This window comes from Tyto alba, unplaced genomic scaffold, assembly GCF_018691265.1.
Source record: "Tyto alba isolate M040663 unplaced genomic scaffold, T.alba_DEE_v4.0 Super-Scaffold_7, whole genome shotgun sequence".
Lineage (NCBI taxonomy): Eukaryota > Metazoa > Chordata > Aves > Strigiformes > Tytonidae > Tyto > Tyto alba.
The window spans coordinates 20,020,858-20,042,271 of NW_024881328.1; the positions used below are offsets into that span (position 1 = coordinate 20,020,858).

The 21,414-nt window shown below is 37.2% G+C and overlaps 1 protein-coding gene across 4 annotated transcripts in view; it reads right to left on the reverse strand.

Annotated features, from left to right (window-relative positions):
* The window catches only part of KCNH7 (potassium voltage-gated channel subfamily H member 7), a 237,449-nt gene that overhangs the window by 59,781 nt on the left and 156,254 nt on the right, over positions 1 to 21,414 (reverse strand). For 3 of the 4 annotated variants that reach the window (XM_033007898.2, XM_033007899.2, XM_033007896.2), the window contains 3 exons: positions 19,867 to 20,295; positions 15,134 to 15,157; positions 11,619 to 11,833 (listed from right to left, as the gene is read on the reverse strand). In XM_033007898.2, coding sequence (XP_032863789.2) covers positions 11,619 to 11,833; positions 15,134 to 15,157; positions 19,867 to 20,295 — 668 coding nt within the window. The remainder of the gene's footprint in view (positions 1 to 11,618; positions 11,834 to 15,133; positions 15,158 to 19,866; positions 20,296 to 21,414) is intronic. The other variant, XM_033007897.2, reaches the window with a different exon arrangement.

Below are 21,414 nucleotides of genomic sequence, written 5' to 3' on the forward strand. Positions count from 1 at the left end.
CGTCAGTTGAATTGTTAAATCTCAGCTTTAGGTATACCATCTTTGAAGTTTTTGATATGGATTCACTGGTATAGGTGAATATTTTGCTGCCAGCATGCCTGCTTTCAGGTGCTCTGATTCCTCTTTAATCTCCTGCACTGTAATATGTACAATTTGTGTTGCTGAAGCTGCAAGACTTTTCAGATGGAAGGACCGTCATCTCAAGCCTACCTCAAAACACCTGTTTCAAATTGCTTCCAAGAGGGGAGAGAAATGCTGTTTTCCAGTCTTTGCTTGGAAGGCCTGTGGGAAACAACACTGAGCAAGTAATATGCTGCCAACAGGGTTTTACATGGCTCTTTGCTGTCCCTGTTAGTTGAATTTTTAACTTCTAAATCTTCTGTAGCTTCAATGTTAATGGTACTGTGATAGCAAGTTCCATTTGAGCTGGAAATGGAAGGTCTTTTAGAAGACACTTTCAAAAAAATGATATAAATATAGGATTTTTGAGTATAATTGTAAAATGGGGTATATATATAAGGATCAGACTGAACAGCAGAAAAGCTTTTACTTGATGTTTCCCCTTCTGTGTTGAGTTGTTGTCCTGGGTTGAGTGAGTGGTAGGGTTTTTTTTAGTGGCTGGGGAGGGGGCTATAGGGGCAACCCCCTGTGAGAAGCTTCTTGAAGCTCCCCCAGCTCCAAGTCAGTTCCACCTCTGCTTGGAAAACTGAGCCAAACAGCTGCACCTCTGCGATAACGTATTTAAGAAGGGACGTGGTGACGGGCAGTGGGACTTGTGAGGAGGAGTTGCAGCAGCTGCGTGAACACCAAGGTCAGTGGAGGAACGGAGGAAGAAAGGAGGGGGGAGGTGTGCCGGAGCAGAGACCCCCTTGTATCCTGTGGGGAGATGGCAGGGCGGCCCCCCCTGCCACCCATGGAGATCTATGGTGGAGCAGACATTGATTTATGGCCTGTGAAGTGTTTCGCCTGGATGATCAAGGTGCTGTGCCCAAAGAAGGCTGAGGTCTTGTGGGAAAAGGTAACCTCACTGTTGTAGTTCAGTGCTGGGAGGATTGCAGCATGCGGGGGTGTCCCATGCTGGAGCAGCTCGGGAAGGGCTGCAGCCGTGGGAGGGACTCCAGTTGGAGAAAGCTGGTGACCCACGATGGAGCAGTGTGGGGAACGCTGCGGCCCATGGGAGGAACTCAGGTCAGAGAAAGTTTGTGGAGGACTGTCTCCTGTGAGAGGGGGACCACGATGGAGCAGGGGGAACAAGTTCCAGAAGCTCCCCCCACTGAAGATGGAGAAAGTGGCAGCACTGACTGAACACCCCCACTCCCTGCCCCTGTGCCACTGGGGGGAGGAGGTAGAGGTACTGGGAGCAGAGCTGAGCCCGGGAAGAAGGGGGGAAAGGTGATCTCAAGATGTGTCAATGTTTCTCACTGTCCTACTCTGTTATGTGTTGTTAGTGTCTATAAAAAAAGTATGTTCTTTTTTTTTCTTCCCCTAATGAGTCTGCCTTTTGCTCGTGCCCATAAATGGTGATTTTTTTCCAAACCCAGTCCTATCTTGAACCCCAAGCCTGGCTCTCTGTCCCTTCTTATTGCCGGAAGAGAAGGGAGAGAGAGTGGCTGCATGGTGGTTGGCTGCCGACCAGGCTCAAACCACGACAATCATAAATTCATATTTTAGTATTTTTAGAATTAAAAATGATCTCTCTGTATATCTTTATCCTCTGTTCTCCATATTTTATATTTAGGGCTGTCATTAAAACAAATTTCATCATATTAATGAATGTGATGTTTAGATAACCAACAGTAACATTTTACATCATGTCATCTAAAACACATGATGAAATAGAGAATAAATTTAAGATCTGATCCCATGGCTGAAGCCCACACCGTATATGTATCCATCAGTGACATCACTCATCTGTATACAGTGAAAATTTGCATTTTGTAATTAGAACCCTTACTGTTTAAAAAGGTGTGAACTGCAGTTGAAACCGCTCTAGTAGCTGGGGAAAAGTTTAATTTAGAAATATCTATCTCCTCTGTGGTTACCTGGTCTTTATGCCTAATGAGCATATGCCAGCCTGGTTCATTTAAACAAGACATTTAGCCTTAGCGTTCTGCCCAGCTTCCTCTTTTCACACCATTTGTAGTAAAGTTGAGTGCATTACTCAACCTTCTACCAAATTTGGTCAGTAGCATATCAACCAAGAAAACATTTGGCAAGAGGAGATGGAACAGACTGCATGCACATGTGCACAAAATGTGATGATACAAATCACATTTCACTAGCCAAACCAACCTATAAAAACACAATCCAGAATTTTAGAGCCATCCATTCAATTCATACTGTTTAGAAAGAGAAAAAGGGTGGAGCTGTGATCATGGAGAAATGAGTAGACAAACTTACCTTGCCTCAGTAGGTGAATCTTACATTAGATATTTTTTCTTTTTTTTCCAATGGAAAAGCATGTTTTGGTTTGGGGGAATTGTGGCAAGACATGGTAGGACCTTCATGATGACTCTTCATTAGCTACTCTAGTACTCTAACGAAAATGTTGTGATAGCACAAAATCAGTAAGCCAAAAATGACGTCTTGAGAAGCTCTACCTCACCTGTGCTATGATAAATGAAACTTATGCAGTACCGCTTATTTATGTATTTAACCAGGGAAGTATGGGAATCTTTTTGGTACTATGGCTGATCACATGTGATTGCAGGCATCAAAAGAAAAAAAATGCCTAGGATAGAAGCCTGACTGTAAGATTTAATGTTCTTAATGTTCTTTGTTTTCTAGATATATTGACTACCTAATCACACTGTGTAAACTGCAGAATAGACCATTCACTATTGCAGTTTCTTTAGTTTACTTGATATTGTAAGTATAAAGAAGAGAGAAAATAGAATAATATATATGGAAATTACTGTCCTATACAAAGCTTATTTTTCAAGCTTGCTTGAAAATCTGGAAGAAGGCTGCACCCTGCATGCTATCCTAACAAAATTCATCAAAATAAATTAGCTGGCCTCTGACAAGTTGCACAGGATGACCATGAGCCACAGGCACTGATTTCTTGCTCATTTCCAAACCCAGAAACTAACGTAATTAGAGACTAAGCTGCAGCAAAAGGTGTTACTCTCCTTTGGTTATAGTCTTCCATTGTTAACCCATTCACAAACACAGTGAAACTAAACTTCTCTGAACAGAAATTAGTATAGATGTGAGACCACACCATACAGTAGTTCTTTTGTTTCGAAAGAGAGTAGCTTTATTCTTAATTAATAATGGAACATTTTCAAAGAAGATGAATACTTAGATTAGAAAAAAATACAAAGCTGTGAGATGAAGAAATTTTCTTCCTGTTTAATAAATGTTTCTCATTTATTATTAGTAGTATTGTGAACAGGCTGCCTGAAGCTGAACCTACCTTCTCATGCCAGCTTCCAAGATATTAACTGAAAAGTAGTTACTGCAATTTTCATATTTAAAAAGATGCTGTGTTAATGTAAAATTAACAATTATTTGAATAAAAAAATTATGCTTGAAAATACACCTAAAGTACCTTAAAGACAATTCCACCATATGCTACAACTGAAGATTTACTAACTGTCAAAGAAAAGCAGGCTTAACAAAGGCAAATCTAAGGCCACCCTGATATCAGGAACAAAAAACTCTGAGTTCTTTATGTCCCATGAATATCAACTAAATATTCATGTAATTTAGATACTTTATTTTAAATAGATTTTAATTTTATAGTACATTTCTACACTCTAGATGATCTGAACAAGCCACTTTTAGTAAATATTTTCTGGAGATTTTTGTTGTGCTATGCTTATTAATTTTATGCTCAGTACCACTTATACCACCCCTAAAGCTCAATAAATGTGTTGTAATCACATGTTAGCACACTAATTAGCACACTATTTCATAAACATAATATTTGGGATTTAGTGACCCTTTGATTTTTGATTCATATCACTGGTTCCCGATTTTTTCCTTACTGTGACTTTATTGATATTTCAATATAATTTAAGGAGCATTTATTTATTTATTTATTTATTTTTAATCATTATCTCTGAACTATTCTGGGTATGCACTTCTCTAATCCTATGAAAAAAATCTCAAACCCTAACCAGAAAATATTTTCCTCAGCTACCAATACATCAAAACCAACCAATGCACATGCTTCTCTCCTACCCCCTGCCCAAGCCAAAAGAATAATAGCCTTGCTACTGTTTCTCCTCTATATGGTCAAACCCGCCTGATTTCTAACCAGTAGCAGGAGATAACTGCTTTATAATTATCATCAGTTATATCATATCCTTAGTAGCTGCAAATTGCAGGAACTTTCTGCTTTCACATTTAGTTAATTCGTCAATTTCTCTTATTAGTGATGTGTGGGAACTTAAATATTTCCTTGAAAAAGTTAATCTTTCAAACCACCCACCAGTTTTTCACTTTGTGTATTAGCTAGTATTACACTAAAAGGGAAACTCGCTACTTGCAAGAAATTAATATTAAATTGTTAACTGAACATACCTGCATTTTTTGTCTGATGAAAATGACTCTTAATAGGGGTGAATATGTATTTTCAGGTAAATGTTCAATATTTCCTGGCCAGATTATGGCATTCTGTGGCTAGATCCAACATTGGTATCACAGTGCGTACGTGTGAGGTGTCTGGCATTAGAAAAGAGTTCAGAATCCAGATCATTTCAGGGTAAGGACACTCAGACAGGGAAGGAGTGAGTCCTGAGTCTGAGTCCCTGATGTCCAGAGTTATTTCTGTGCATTTTTTAACAGATTGTAATTTATGTAAGATAAGTAACAGGCAAAATACTCTGGGACTACAACCCAGGACTGCCTCTTCCTAAGTGAGTACCCTAAATGTTAGCTATACCAGCAATGTTCCTAGTAAAACGCCAGCTCTTTCTGACCCATGAGATCCACAGCTTTCTGCCCCCTTCCCTTCCTCTCTCTGCACACCAGCTGCTATTGATGCTTATCTCTGGGTGATTTTCTCTGGGAAAATATATGCTTATGCTGACCTAAACATAGAAACCGTTTCCTGAGCTAACATGGTAACCACCTGACTCTAATCTAACTTCTAAATTACGCTGTTTTGAGTAGGAGGTTAGGCTAGATGGCCTCTAGAGGTCCCTTCCACACTGCATTTTTGTATGGTTCTAAGGTTATGTGAAAGAGAGACTGACTCCTTTCATGGCTGTTTTAAGGCAACTCTAACTGCATGTGTGAGAGGTATTATTTCAAGCTGTGCATGCCAAGTGGATCAGAGGACTGCCAGTTTTGTGGATCTCAGTGGAGCTCGACAAGGGCTAAGCAGGGGCTTGACTTCTTGCAGCTGATAGTGGGTCAGTTCTGCTGGGTGGCAAAACTGTTGGTTTCAACTGAGTAATCTGCCAAGTTTAGAACCTTCAAAGGTCAATCCACCATGAAATGGGAGTTTGGGGGTTTAGAGCTCTAGTTTAGAGAAATGAGGTATGCTTAAGTGCTGCCTACACCTTGGTTTTGATCAGTTTTACTCGCTTTGTAGGGCATTAGTTCTTATATCCTCAACATATTCATCAACTCCATTATTTTCAGAATAAACTACAATGCAGTCTGAAAGACTGTGTCTGCCAATTACTCCCCACTTATTAGCATCAAAACAAGAATGTTGCATCTAGTGTTAAAAAAGTCATATGCTCCATTCCATGTTAGCATCACAGGACAGATCATTGAGTATTTGGTTCAAAGCAGTAACAGCAAAGAGATCACAGAAAACATTGATTACTCGGAAGTGTAATTCATAGAAGATACTGGATACTTTTCCCCAGCTCAGTAAAATAAGGTAATCCCTTTTTCAGAAGAGTAGATCTTGGGGAAAGGACATGGACATGGATACATCCAGGTTACATTCTTCAAAGCAGCTGAGCTTTCAAATTGATCCAGTTCTACCATGTGTAATCTTCTCAAAACACTGCAGCAGTTCAGATGACAGCCTATTCAGCTGTCACAAAGAGAAGATGCTCTACTGGAAGGAAGGAATGTTTTATCTTTCACAGTTACTGTGAATCTGTAACTATATTGGTAATTTTTTTACTTAATGTAACAGCAAGTAATTCCAATAAAAATGCTATGGTTTCCTCTGAAACTGATCAGAAAAGTGGGCTTTATTTTCTATTTCCATGCACTTTGTATAGTTACTTGCTCTGGTGCAAAAGAACCTATTCTTCAGTTTTGGTGACATCTTTGCACAGGTATAAATGACTGCCCAGAGACAGGAGTATTTTTACTGTTTTTTCCATCACCATGATGTTCTCTACTCTTATTTTCACAAAAATTGTGTCACACCTTCTAAATGATAATGAAATTACACACATTTATTCTATTTCTGTAAGTGCATCGATAGTAATTATGAAGCTTAATTATACAATAAAAGATTAATTTTTATTGCAGAAAGGTGTTAAGTATGATTGTAAACAAAGGGATTAATTCCAGTATTAGCTATGTCAATTGATCATTGAGAACAGGAATAACAAATAATCGAAAAAAGAAGGTTCTCACTACAGCAGAAACCAGTAATTTAAACCTTCCATACAGTAACTAGGGAATTTTGGCTATGTTTACCCTGAATTTCATTATTATATGTATGCCTTGCTGTGTAATTGGAAGGCATCAAAGTTGTTTCCCCTTAATTCAGAATTTTTTGCTTTATGTCAGCTTGTGTTCCAAAATGAACAGCCTTGAAATGTTTTTTGTGTGTGAGTTATTGCATGATGTTGTAAACAGCACAATGTGTCAGCTGAATCAGACTGCTGAAAATATATAGATCAATAATTTGGTTTATTTTTAGGTCTTATATTGCCCCTCTCTGTCCTAGATGCTGCTAGTCTTCTTTTAGCCTGAAAACCTGAAGGTCAGATTGAAGTCATGATCATATAATGGCTCTTTTTATATCAACAGCTGAGACTGGCCTTGGGGGGATATTGCTACTTATTTCTTAGTCTTTTGGGGCTGACAGAATACAGTTTGGCCAGATTACAAAAACATGCAGTGAAACTACAAGATCTATCACTTCATATGTGACCCTCCCTTCACTGAGAGCTACACTCTCAGAAGAGCTGTGGTTGTTCAGTATGTCTGCAAATCAGATTACAATCTTCCAGTCAACCGTGTAGCCTGTCAAGGTATATATTTATCATTTGATCAGCCATATGATAGTTTGTATATATATATATTTCCTACAGGTGGGTGGATGATGAAACTGTTTTCAAAAGTATTATTTACAAGGAGTTTAAAGATCATAGAGTTTTACATTTCTGTAAATTGGTTATCGAGACAAATCAAAAACAATAGATACACAGTGGGTCTTTCAACAACAAGCTGTATCTCAACAGACTGATGAATTTCAAGGGGATCAATAATCTCCATACATTAATGATCAGGGGCCACAAAACAGTTTTTCTTAAACAACACAATAAAGAGACCAGTAATTTATAAGTTTATTAACTGGGCCAGCTATGTTTGTTTGTTGTCAGTGTTAATCTTTGGGTATTCAGGAATTCTTTCTTTGTTTTGAAAATAAGCATAGGTACTGACTATTCTAATCTTCACGCTGTTCCGAGTCTGTTCACAACAGAGTTTACAGATTTGGAGCTGTACATCTGTGCGAATAGGACGTGTAGGAAGATTTAAAATAAATCAGTATTTAAATGAAAAGTAAAATCGTTTACTGTTGCATGTCTACACACTGTAATTTTAAGGCCAGAAGTCCCGTTTATGAATTCATCAAAAATATTAAGGGAGAGATGTCAATTTTTGGCCCCACTGCTTTCTTTAATAAAAGTCTACTTTTTGTGCCGCTGGGAAGACTTGTCTCTTTCTAACAGTGTCAGGACCCCCTCTGAACTTGTCAGTGCAAAAGAGTGCAGAAATTGCACTGTTCCCCTAAACAGACCATCAATGGATAATGAAAAAAAGGAAGTTGAGACTCTTCCAGAAGAGAGTCTAGCTTAGCACCTCTGGAAATGATAATATGAAACATTAAAAAACTTCCACTTTTAGTAAATCAGAATGGAAACTTAAATTTAATTAATGACAAACTGTCATTGGGATATGACAATGCCAATTTTTCAATAAGGGCTATCTGGCAGCTACTATTGGGCTATTCCTCTGAGTAAAATTCGAAGTTATGCAGAAACAGGCATCCAGAAGATGTTATGCCACTCTGCATTACTCAAGGAATTTTGATTAGCAAAAACCTAGGTGAAAGGCCAAGAGATTGGGGTATCTACTTATTCAGGACCATCACATGTGCAGCACTTCACTGCAAGCTATATCTTAAGGCAATTTTCATCTCTATATAATGTCCTAGACACTCCTGTTAAGTAGTTAAGACAATATTGGAAGAGTCTTTGAAGTAGCATTTATAACCTAGCTTGGTTTGAAAAGATTATTTTTTTTTGTATTACTTAAAAGGTAAGATGCTGATTATTTTATTTATTTATTTGCTTGTTTGTTTATTTATTTATTAAATTCTGTAGTGAAACTTTGTTTTCTCCACCTGCATTTTGGGGTTCATATTTTTCACTCAAAGTATTAGCCACTGTCCCACAACATCTGTTCCTTCTGAAATTAAATTCTAAACTTTATTTTTCCCATCTTCTCCTAATTAATTCCACTAAAATCTTACTGTGAAAGCATCTTACTCCTCTTTAAATGCTTTCTGAAAGTGTATCACTTCCTCTAAACACAGTGGCCATGACTCCTTTATTTATTTTATTCTGCCTCTCCCTTGTGAAGGTAGCTATGTGCCATATCCTCCCTTTTCAGTCTTCACTACCTGAATTACTTCTCTAGCTTGTGGATATAATAGAAGTCATACTGCTGTTATCTTTGGAAAGAAGAACTTGCTCTTGTGTCCTGTGATGCTGATATTTGGTTTGATATTATCGATGAATGAGAGAGAATTCAGAGTGCAGTGATCCAACTGTGAGGCTCACTGATACCTTAGTGTGGTGCACACCGGTGTACATGTCTATATTTTGAGTTGCATAGTGAGAGGAGCCACAGTAGCAGAAATGTTTTTATAGAAGCAGGACGAAATTTCTCAGCAAAGCTGAAGAAAGGGTGAGAGATACACAATAAGGAGTACAAAGGGAGAGATGGATAGATGTTTGAATGGTGCAAAATGTGTCTGGAAGTGGCTCTTCATGTCACCAACTCATGCAATCCCAGAAAAACACATGGTGTTATCTATCCCTTTGCTACATTTCTCAGGCTTTGTCTAACGACATTTGGAATTCCTGTCCTAACTTATTTCATTATAAGACTATTTCAGAATGTCACTACTCTGATTAAGGGTGACCTTTTAATTTACCACAGCCATTTTATACTCATTTGCTCCTCTACTGATATTGTTCCATAGATTAAATAGGTCATATTTCCCTCTGTACATTTTTGATGCTCTTCCACAGATTTACGTATCAGAGGACTGTGTCAGCATGAGCGTATCCTAATTATCTCACTGATATTTCTGCCCTATTCTGTCCTCAACACTGTGCTCAAAACTTCTAAAAACACTCCTGCACTATTCTGCAGATACAAAATCAATCTATGGGCCTGTGAAAAGTCTTACAAAATGATTTACAGACAGACATGCAGTGGAACCTTTGAAGTGCTGACTCTTATAAAACATGTTGAAATCACTGGGGATTAGAAACATAAATAGGGCTAAAACTAGCCACTAGATCTTTGACTATTGAATTCTGTAGAATTACATTTATTTATACCTCCTAGGAGTTTCTCCCTGTACCTAATCCTAGAGTTTACACTGCAGCAGCAACTAAAAACATTGATAACTGAATATAATAAGAGAAAAATGAACAGCTGTGGGGGATTCTTTCCAATTCCAATGAACAGTATATTATCAAAGTTTGCTACACAAATTGTACTCTGCACATTGATTGAGATAGTTCTAGAAAAGGACATAAACCAATGTAAAATTAAATTGGAAATCTTTTGTGGAGTTTTATAATTTTATAGAGCATTTAAAATTCAATTTTTAATTTAGTCAATATGAATATTCCTGGAAGGTTTAGCTGATCCAAACCATTTCTATTTGATCTTTTCATAATATCTAAGTTGTTTGGAGAATAAACATAGATTATTTATTTTTTAATTCCCCATTCCCGCCTCTTCCCCCTCCTCCCCCCTGCCGATAACTGTAATTAGTACATAGAAACATGGCTCTCTGGCACTAATTAGCCTGTCAAAATTTTGAAAAAAACCCCAACCAAACAGTCAAGCTTGACTTATGCTTACATAACTTGTAAAAATTAGTCTTTTATTGTAACTTGACTTTTGCCATATGAAAAGATTTCTATATATAACTATTATGAATAATTTAAAATGTATCAAAATGGATCCGGAAGAGATTAAATCTTTCACAACTGACCATGGAAGAAAGTACAATGGTTGCAGATTCAAGATAGCTATCAAAGACAAAACATATGAAAGATAAAAATCCAATTACTTTTTAGACACTAACTGATCTCAAGATAGAACTGATAGAACTTTTATCTCTATTTCTCTAGGAGGGTGTACAATACATTCCTTTTTATATCTGTCAAAGGGAGTAAGAGCATGGACAATATCTGGCATAGTACCAATGTAGAGAAGCAGCAGTCTGGTTTATGGAAGGCAGGTCAGCAGTAAGTCAAAAGCTACTCTTAGCAAAATCTTCCTTATGGAATCTCTGCCTTCATTCTAATACAAACCTCTTTTAGTCAGTCAGTGGATGGGTATTTAAGGGCTGACCGTCTCCTCACTATGACTATCAATGTTATTCGAGATCCTGTCATGTCTTAATATTTTTTTTCAGTATGTTGCACACTGGTAGCTTGTCCTTGCCAATCTTCATATGACATTACAACACAAATGTAATAATGCTGAATTTAGCTGAAAAGTTCTGTTGTCTTCAGAGGGCACTGTATGTGTCTCAGAGTGAAGAAATATGCTATCTTGAATTGTTTTCAGTTTTGTTTCAATTTGATGTCTCATTCCCAAGTATGACAGCATAGATCATACATCCAGTCCAAAGGTATCTGCCTTTCATTTGACAGCCTTTTTGATGTACAGATATGAAACAGATACCCACAGGAAAAAGCAATATGAAAAGCCAAAGAACTGGAACAGAAATTAAAAAATGTAACTATGATACTTATACCAGTGGCACAGTCACCTACCATTTGTTATCATGTTGTGCCTTGAACTAATCAGAAATTCATAAAGCTGAGAAAAAATAATGAAAATAACATTTATGACTGACAGGAATCACCGAAATTAGTAGATTTATTTGGGGCACTTGGTGTATACAGCTTTTTTCCATTGAAAAAGAGAGCACTGAAAATTTTTGTTTGTTAACAGTATCATCTAATGTTGTAAACTACCTCATGTGCAATTGAATTGGAGGTAAAGTAAGTAATGGCTCAAACCCTTTAAATTGTTTTGGAGGTGTCCAAATCATTAATGAAAAGAGAAACAATCTATTGAATACACTTATAATTGGCTCCAGAAAACTGAAAAGGAACTAAAAGGAACTAAAATAATATGTACTACCTTACCTGGGTAACCTTCTCTGTTACGTTGTGCGTTCGGTCTTTCACCTTAGGTGCAATAATTGCTTTCTCCGAAGAAGGAGGAGATGAAGATTTTTTTTCACTTTTGATATCTGAAAAGTTCAGTGTGAGTTGAGGAATTTTGTTGATTGTACTGTATTTGTTGAGATTTGAATCCGATGTGGATCCCAACAGACTTGACTTGATATGATTAAAAGGCCCTGAAAAATCAAAACACATTTTTAGTATCTGAAAAATGTAGAGAAATAAGTAATCATTAATGTTTAAGAGGGTTATGTTAAAAGGGTAGTTAAAAACTATTTTTCACTATACTACTTGTTAATATTAAAAAATATCTACATTTAAAAAATAACTCTATTATTATTGAGAATCAAATCCAATATTGGATGTAAATACAAAATTTCCTTTACATAGAGCCACCAATAGTTTCTATAAAGCCAATGGATTGCAAGCTACATAATGCATCCATCCTTACTTGTTTTCATGTTATTGGGTATGCTGGTATCTCTGTTATAATTCTGACTGAATATAAAGATTATATTCTCATTTGTTTATAAAAGTGGATATAAGACACACAGTTATATAAGAGTGTCCAGACTGAGAAAAGGATCTGTTATCACATCCATACTGTTGATCACGCTTACATGATAAGTTAATTCAAAACCACCTTTTTCTAAAACAGAAAACTGAGTAGACCCCTGCTCTACCCATTGATTCACCGCATAAATCCATACTTAATCAATTGAAATATTAACATAACATTGTCCTAAAAGCCTTTAATTTTGGAGTATCACAAACTCATAAAATGTATTTCTTCAGTTGTCATTAACAACAAAATATTAAAAACAATAGGGATACCCATATGTAGAATATTAATGGAGTATTTAATATACACTTATACTACTTTAGTGCATCATGATAGATAAAAAATATGGAGTTTGTATACTTCATGAGGTACATATGCATTATAATTATTCTTTCCAATATTGGACAGAGTTCTTTATACAGCAAGCAAGCAATTTAACTGATCAATATATTTGTTTTGTACTGTCATCACAAAGTTGGTCCAGAAGCCAAAAAGATTCATAGTAAGGAAAATTTGCTTTTGAGAATAATACTGGAAAAAAGAACTAGAAGATGTTTAGACAGCGAGAGCTAAGTCCAGCTATGGATTTAAGAAAAAGTCCTGGTCTTGCAATATGTAACAATGTATCTAAAGTGTGGGATGAAGGGTATTTCTCAGATCCTCATGAGAACATTACTACATCCTAATTCTATTACTAGCAACAATGTGATGATTTTTCTTCTACTGTGTGTGTGTGTGCCTTTTTGTTTGTTTTTGTGTTTTTGTTTTTTGTTGTTGGTTTGTTTGGGGGTTTTGTTGTTGTTGTTGCTTTGTTTTGGGTTGTTTTTTATTTTTTTTTGTCTTCCTGGGAGGGAAACAAGAACAGGTGTTATGATTCAGGAATAGCCAATGGGGCAGAATTAGGCCTATGGGGTAAATTGCAAAGTCAATAGCAGAACAGCTGGATTGTATTTGTATTTGCAATGTGTGAATGAGTGAAATGCAAAGCAACCAGGTAGTCTTCCTTCACGCCTGGTTTAGGGTGCTTGCTGAAGAACCAGACTTTTAATTTGCTGTCTTAGTTTGAAAGGATTTATATATATGCTTTCTACCTCCTAAATTCACACTAATTACACATTACTCTGGACCAGATACAGAAATCCTCTACTACTCCATTTCAAATTGTGCCACTATGTAGAAAGGAATTCAGCATGAGAAGGGAGGGCAAAATACTCTAGACTAACAGTTTGGGTGCTCCCCAGGGAAAGATCAATCCAGTGGTTCTGCTCACAAGATTTCCTGCATTATGTCCAAAGATCATGTGATGTGAGATAAATAAAAGTTTGTGAGTACTCTAACCATTAAAAAAATCAGTCCTTTTTTTTTCTCCGTAAACTAATAAACCTAGTATATTCTTTGTAGAACAGCTTCACTGGAAAAAGGAAGAAAGCACTATCTTTTTCCCCACAAGGAATGCTAAAAAGTCCAGTACTGAGGACACTACCAAGGAATTGGAATATTGTGCTTGAACACCTTTTGGCCCTGGTAGGGCCTGAATCTATCTTTCACATCACCTACATGAATCTATTAAAAAGTGGTGTTCAAAACAAATCAGGGCTCACAACCTCATCACAAATCAGTGAAGTGGCTAATCTGGCTGGCACGTGCTACGTACGTATGGCCAGACTGCTGTTTTTCAGCTCTACTTCCCTACATAGTTGTAGCAATTAATAGTTTTTTAATATTGGGTAGGCTTAGACATGAGTGGGGTATCAAATTGGGGCCATTTATCAGTTGAACAAGATTCTTGATACCTGAGAAACTCAAAGGTAAGATGAAACTATGGGACCTTAGGACAATCCATGATTAAATAGGAGATAAATTGGTGGGATTTTTTTTTTTTTTATAGTAACTTTATAGATGCTTAAGTTACATAGAAATATTGCTTTCTGGGATTTAAATCTTTTATTGCTTCTATTCCAAAGGCAATTACTCTCTCCTTTGTTATCTAAGACTCATGCCCTAGTGTGCGATATTAGACTTAATAGCACATGAGAATAAAACTTTGCTTTTTAAATCCACATTCTTTTGCTTTAGAAAGTGGTGAAAGGTATATTTGTACCTCATTAATAATGGTAATTAATTGAGATATTACTAGCTTAAGTACAGGCCAGGCTGGCAGCAATTGAGCTGATACTTGACAGCTAGTGCACCTTTGCTATACTGTCGTAGCAGGAAGCAGAAAAAGAGGGCCATAACAAATCACAATCACTGTTGACACTAATTGTCACCCTGATTGACAGTTTCATCAGAGTGGCCAGGAAGTGAATAAGCAGGGAGAATGATGTGCTTCTACCTACCCTACAAAGAAGATTCTTTAAGGTTAAGTTTGAGCTCCCCATTTTTATGGTAGGGTTCCAATGTCCCTGCTTACACAATGCATTGAGAAATTACTTCACTCTCCTGAGCTGTCAATCCATCGTCTTTCACCAGCAGTAAATACATTTATAAAAGTTGTTTTTACAGTACAGAGACTGCATTCTTTTCCCCCCAAGATTTTGCCAACATACACATGACACAAATGCAATGATTTCATGGTCCATGAATTGCTTTACAGAATCTAGCTCATGCACTGCATGCAGTTTAGAAAGGAGACTTTACCAGGTACACACACTTTTTGCATCATGCATGAAGTCACAAACCAGTTCTCAGACATAGCTACAAATATAACAATTAAACTGAACACTTTAGTAATTTTTTTCTAGAAACGGAGGAAGTCACTTAAGAATTATGTTCAAATTGCTTCTAAAAGCTGTAGCTCAGTGCTGGTGAATAGAAACGATTTTGTAACTGCACTAAATATTATTTTAAAATGAAAATGGAAATGAAGTTCATGCATGCACATTTTAATACTACAGGAATCTTAAAACCATACCCCCTGCCATCCAGGAACGTGAAACTAGTTTTAAGGAGACAAAAGAGGAATAAGTGAAGATACTTCCACAAAGCTGCTGATTACCAGTTATTTTTGAGATAATTAACTGAAAACTAAGCACCTTATAACAACAGATTGTTAAGTGTCTCTGCCTGATTATACATCCTTTCACAGGTGGAACTCCTAGTAGCTTCATTAGAAGTTTTGCCTGCTTAAGAGCAACAGCACTGAGTTAAATAACTATGATATGTTCCAGATCCCTCCCTTCCTTTTTTGAATTAACAGATAATTAAGTCAAATGACCATTTAATTATGCCTTCACTTTTTTCCAGGGATTGGTAGTTAGTGCTTTGAGATAATAGTTAAGGGAATAATTATATTTAACAAATATAATTTAAGTAATGCACCTGGCCCTAGAGAGGTCAGCATGAGAATGTTGCATTTGAACATTTCATACAGCAGGCAAAATAACATGCCAAAAAGTGTGGCTGTTTGAAACACTGGAAGGTACAGTCTAGCTGTATACTTTACCTTTGACATTGTGACCACTGTCTGGTTTTCAGCATAATAAAAGTAAAGAAAAAGAGAGAAAACAGGAAACTAAAATCTACATCAGAAAAAGCAGAAAATGTTGCTTCAAAATATGGATGTGGTTTGAATTGAAACATTTTTGCACCTCCTTGATTATATTGTGTAGACTTTTAGTCAAGATTAGGTCAATTTGAGAATTGAGAGATAATTTGTAAACTGTTTGAAGTAGGATCAGCATTTGGTAGGACTGGCTCTGACTAACTTGCCTTAGCAGTAACATGGCAAAATTGTTTCTCCACAAGTCTGGCACTGGATTGGAGGTCAAACGTGCTAACCCATGAGGTGGTAATTAATCACACATGATTGAGTGAGGCTGGAGCACCCACATCTGCGGGCGGTGGGGCAGGCCGGCCGGCTGCATCCCGTGTGAGGTTGTGCAGGTGGCCCTGCGCAGGCCCCCAGGCCCTGCGCCTGCCCAGGACTCACAGGAGGAAAAGTTTTTACCATGGCAGCAAGCCAAGCAGCACCTTTCCTGATAAATACTGGAGAAACAACGAGGAGAAAGATATGCCTTAAATTTCTCTTCAGCTCTTAGGTGCCTTTCTGCAAGGTAACAGTGGCAAATTTCTCTGTCCTCACAGGCACAGCCATCCCTGAATCCTCTTATGAGATCAAACCTCTTTAGAGAGAATATTATTATTGTTGTTATTATTATTTAATATTATTATAAAGAAGCCATTCATGCTGCTAGCAAGACACCACCTCTATTCAAGGGTGTGCAACGTGACCCACGCAGCACTTTCCCTTCATGTCGTGCTCCCTGTCCCTCTGTGGCAGCTCGGAGTGGTTATGAGGGTGGGTTATGGCCCCGGGGGCTGGCAGGGAGCGAGGGGCTGGGCGTGGGGTGCGGCCCTGCCTCTGTGTGCTGCCAGCCATGGTGAACAGCTTACCAGCTTTCAGAGGTGCACTGGGCTCAAACTGATTTTCACCTGCAGTTGTCCCCCGCTGACAGGCCACCTCTGAGGGCTGAGGTGGCTGTGCCCCTGTCTGCCCCAGCCGCAGCCCTGACTCTGCAGAGCTCCTGCTTCAGCCCTGCTCTGGAGAAAGGCTATGGCCTTCTCCTGTGGGGGAGTCGGCCGTGAGGTTGGGTATTGGTGGTGGTGTCATGTCGCACCTGCTGCCTCTCTGGATTCTCCTCAGCTTCCCGAGGACTGGGGAGCACTGGACATCTAGCTGGGCCCTCTGAACCATGAGCGTGGGAGTGTTAAGATCCTCGCAGCCTGATGCCTTTCTGTGCCAGGCATCTGTAGCAGTAATGCAGATTTTGTGGGCTGAGTTAGGCTCAAAAGCTTGCTGTTTTTTTTTTTTTTTTTCAGAAGACTGCATGGATGTTACTGAGGTCACTTTCACAAGATAATAAAATTCTCAAAGACTCCCCATGAACTTGTACCCGCCTGCAAAATCTGCATTGCTGGCGTTTCAGGTGAGAAGGGCTTGGCTGGAGTTAGGGTGGTGGGTGGAAGACGGAGTTCTTACCCTGCTGCTTTTGCTGTCAAATAGGCAAATTTAAAATGGAAATCAGTCGAGTCACTCAAAGTAATTTAAAATCCTAAATTGTCATTTTTACTGTAATACTTTTCAGCATACAATGTCCACAATTTTAAAGTGATAGGCAACTAAGCTACATAAATTAACACATGAAATAATTTATATTCTATATTGCATTGTCTTCTAAAAAAATAAATTTGACCATGGGTGAATTACTGTAGTTAATATTAAGTCAAAAAATACTATTCTCTTCTGTCAGAATTCTGTTATGCTGATTCAGTTAATGTTACTTGAACTGGAAGAGGTGGGAAAAAATTAAATCTGAATTGTGGATCACATTTTCAGACAGAGTAGTAGTTTTCAGTGGATTCAGGAAAATTCAGAATTATTAGAATCAATCAAATAAAAATAGAATGGGAAATATGTTAAAACCTATGTTTCCTTGGGTAATAATTTAGCTCATGGGGACTGTATTTTACTTAGGTCTTTACATTCTCCAGTACAATATCTACAGCTTCTGCACAGAATCTGTGAGTGCAAAGATGCTTTAGGCTGAGTCCTGGTTGCCTAACTTGCATGAATAATTTTATAGCAACAATTGGGTTTTATGGTTCACTGTTGAGTAAGGCAAGCAGGACTCGCTGGCTAAATTTAAACATCTTTTTAGCATAAGTTGCCAAATTCTAATATGCTTAGAAGCAGATGGCATCAAGGATGGTTACTAATTCTAATGCAGTTCTGAGAGCCATCCTCTGTTCTGCTGTACTTTTTTAGAATGCATATGTATGACCCAAACTTAGGGCCAGATTCTCTACTATTTTGTAGTTTATGCAGAGTGAAATCAGTGGCAGTGTTTTATCTATTTACACTGTAAATTATCACATCATGTGAGAGGCCATAGGAGTTCAAATGGATTATTGATTCCTTATAGTAAAATTTATTTTCCTTAGTATTTAACATTTAAAAAATATTATTCAGTGAAATGGAGCTAGAAATCTTTGCTCCTCCATGCAGCAAGTATTAAATTATGTGGTGATTTCTGCATGAGCTTTGGATTACCATAATCAAAGTCACTTAATATTCAAACTGATTTTCACGCATTTTCATCATATAACTATATGAAGAATGACCAGTTGGGAAGTGCTTTAATGAAAATAATTTATGAAAATAGAAATTGACAAAATGGATATCATTAAATATGTTTTATTTGAAAGGTTAGTTTAAATATCTGGGGAAGTTGAAACCAAGATGAAGTTTATGTAATGGTCCAAAAGACATGCCAAGGTTCAATCTTGGAGATTTTTGCCTCCACATCCTGATTTTGAAATCTTGGCTTGAATGTGAACATGAAATATAGCAAAATGGTATGGTTTAGGATGAATTTAACTGAATCTTCAAGTTCATCTGAACTGAAAAAAATCAGAATCCAAAAGAAACAGAAATGAGAAAAGAAGTATTTGCCCATTATATTTAATACAGGGAGAGTAACTGGAAGGAAGAATTAGTTCTGCTATTCTAGGAGTCATCCGCATGGCAGAGGAGCATTCAGACTTGTATGTTAGGAGATGTACAGAAGCAAAGAGCCCTTGATGTAGACCTTCCAAAAGGCAGGAGAACTTAAAGGAATTTTACACTTGTGGTCAATGAATTGGTGAAAAACAGGCAATCACTGAAAATGAAAATTCATTTTCTTGCTAATTTGTGAATCTGTTCACCGTCTTCCATGACATATGTTTTCAAAAGCTTGAAATATTCCCCATACATTCCTTGTCACCTGGCTTGAATAAAAGTATGCTATTCAAGTCATTAGACCATCAGTAGCTGCAAAAACATTGCATATGTGGCACTTTTCTGTGAAAGCCATTTTCAAAGGTGACTCTCAATTCACAGGGCTTTCAAATCTCTGTTTGTTAAGCTGTTTCTGCAGTTTCTCAAACTCCCTGTCTCCAACAAGAAATCATGGTCCACACTCCATGACTTTGCATAATTAGGAGAGACATTAGAAAAAGAAGACAGAGGAAACATCTTTGTAAATTTTGCCAGTTGCAAGAATATGCTAACACAAAGAGAAATCCACAGTTATATTAATTTTACACTAAGCATTTCATCATTTCACTAAGTATTTCACTAAGCATTACACAAAACATTTCAATGGAGTTGCTGAGAATATTTTCTCCAGTGTGAGAAAAAAAGCATGTTTCAATGTTGGATCAATGAATATACAATATACACATTACAGATTTAGGAAAAATAAACTGATAAGTCTCTGATGTAGGAGTTCATACAGTTAAAGACAATCTAGAATATGTGAGTATGAGACAGAACTGTGCATGCAATTTTAACTTGATCACCTATTTTTTTTTTCCTCCCAAATACCAATACTAGCTTTAGGCCTGATTTTGCTATATCTGTATACAGAAGGCAGGTGGTACACTAAGAGCAACCCCATGACGTTATTGGTCTGCTTAGACATGAAAAACAGTATTGGGTGTAAATAAGCCTGGCATATTTGAACCCTTAATATTTGTACTGTGCTTTTCAATGTATACAGATGATTATATTTAGTTTTGCTTACAAAGTAATGATTACTATGAAAAATTGCAATCATTCCTTTCTTAGTACATCAGAGAATATTGATTGACTTTCTACCATACCTTCACTTGCGTGACGGTCCCTAAAAATGTTCTTGGGATGGACGTTAAAGCCTTCTATGTCATGTACTGAGGATGCTCTCCGTATACTACAAATGCTTTCCTTTGATCTGGAATGGGTTAGTGGGTTGCTTGTCTGTATCATGTCAGGGTAAAGTCTGTCCCATTGCTGTTTAGGTGATGAATGGTCAAGAGGTCCTGATATATTAACCAAAGGTGAACATTTACTGGGTTGAATCAGTGCTTTTGTATCATCCACTTCTGAAGGACTACAGCTTTCTTTTGTAGGTGATTTAAAGTGCTTCATCGCCACTGAGTCATCACTGTGCTTAGATGAGTCAACTATCACTGCATCAGGGTCTTCCTGTGGTAGGGACTGCTTTCTGTATGTTAAAAGTCTCCATCCAGGTAACCGGAACCCAAAAAGTCTTCCTGCATGTAAATACATACAAAAGAAGAAAATATTACATATTAGTTTCTTGTAATGAAAATCTCTTCACACACAGAGTGCATAATAATAACAACCATAAATAATTGACCTATTCCTAATAAATTACAATGCTTAGCAACAGAATGTGTAAATATGGAAATATTATATAGTTGTAAGCTTGTTATAGTCATGGTGTTACAGGATTTCATAGATCAGTCAGACTTATGTTATTGAGCTCAGAATAGGGATAGCAGCATTGATTCTACAGTCTGTTTTAAGAGATGAAGTTATCTGTTCTGATGGTCCTTTCTAAATTAAAAACCTGTGCATCTATAAAAGACTGATAGAACACGTCAAACTACTTTGCTTGGTAGCTGTTACCCTGAAATAGGTATTTGTGGACTCTATTATTAGTGGAACTCTGTGTGCTTTAAAAGTGTACTCCTGATTTATTGGCTACAAATTGAACTGGAAGATACCAGTGCTAATGCTTCAGGAAAGAAAAATAAGTTGTGTATCAGTTTCGCCATATTCCTTTCCAATATTTACATTTTATGATTAAATGAAACACTTACTCTGAATGAGTTTAAAATGAAAAGTAAAGGAACATGTAGGAAGAAAGAACAGTGACACCGCTCTCAAGCTTCAGTTGCACCTATACAATTATCTTTTGTGCATTTGCATGGCTGTGGGCTTAGTTGGGCTTGGTATATTGAATGGCAGAGTAGGCTATTCTGAGTGCGTGTAAAGCTAATAACTTTGTGTAATGGTAAGAAATATTAGTAGCTGAAAGGAAGTGTAAACTATGGTGCAAATAAAGAAAATATAGGGGAAGAACTGTAAAATCTACAGACTGTCTGTCTAGAAAAAGACAAACCCAGATAGCAAGTATTTTAATGTATTGTGTAATACAACTCACAGGTGGAGGCACAGGGACTTCTGATGTACAGACAACATAGTAAACAGTTTGGAAAAAGAAATGCCAAAAAAAAAATTAAGAAAATAATTGAAATAATTGAAATGATCAGATGTCATTGCACAAACAGTATGACTTATCTAATAGCTTCTTGTTACTCATCACTTTGCTACATGGATGTTTTCCCCAGTGAATCAATAGAAAA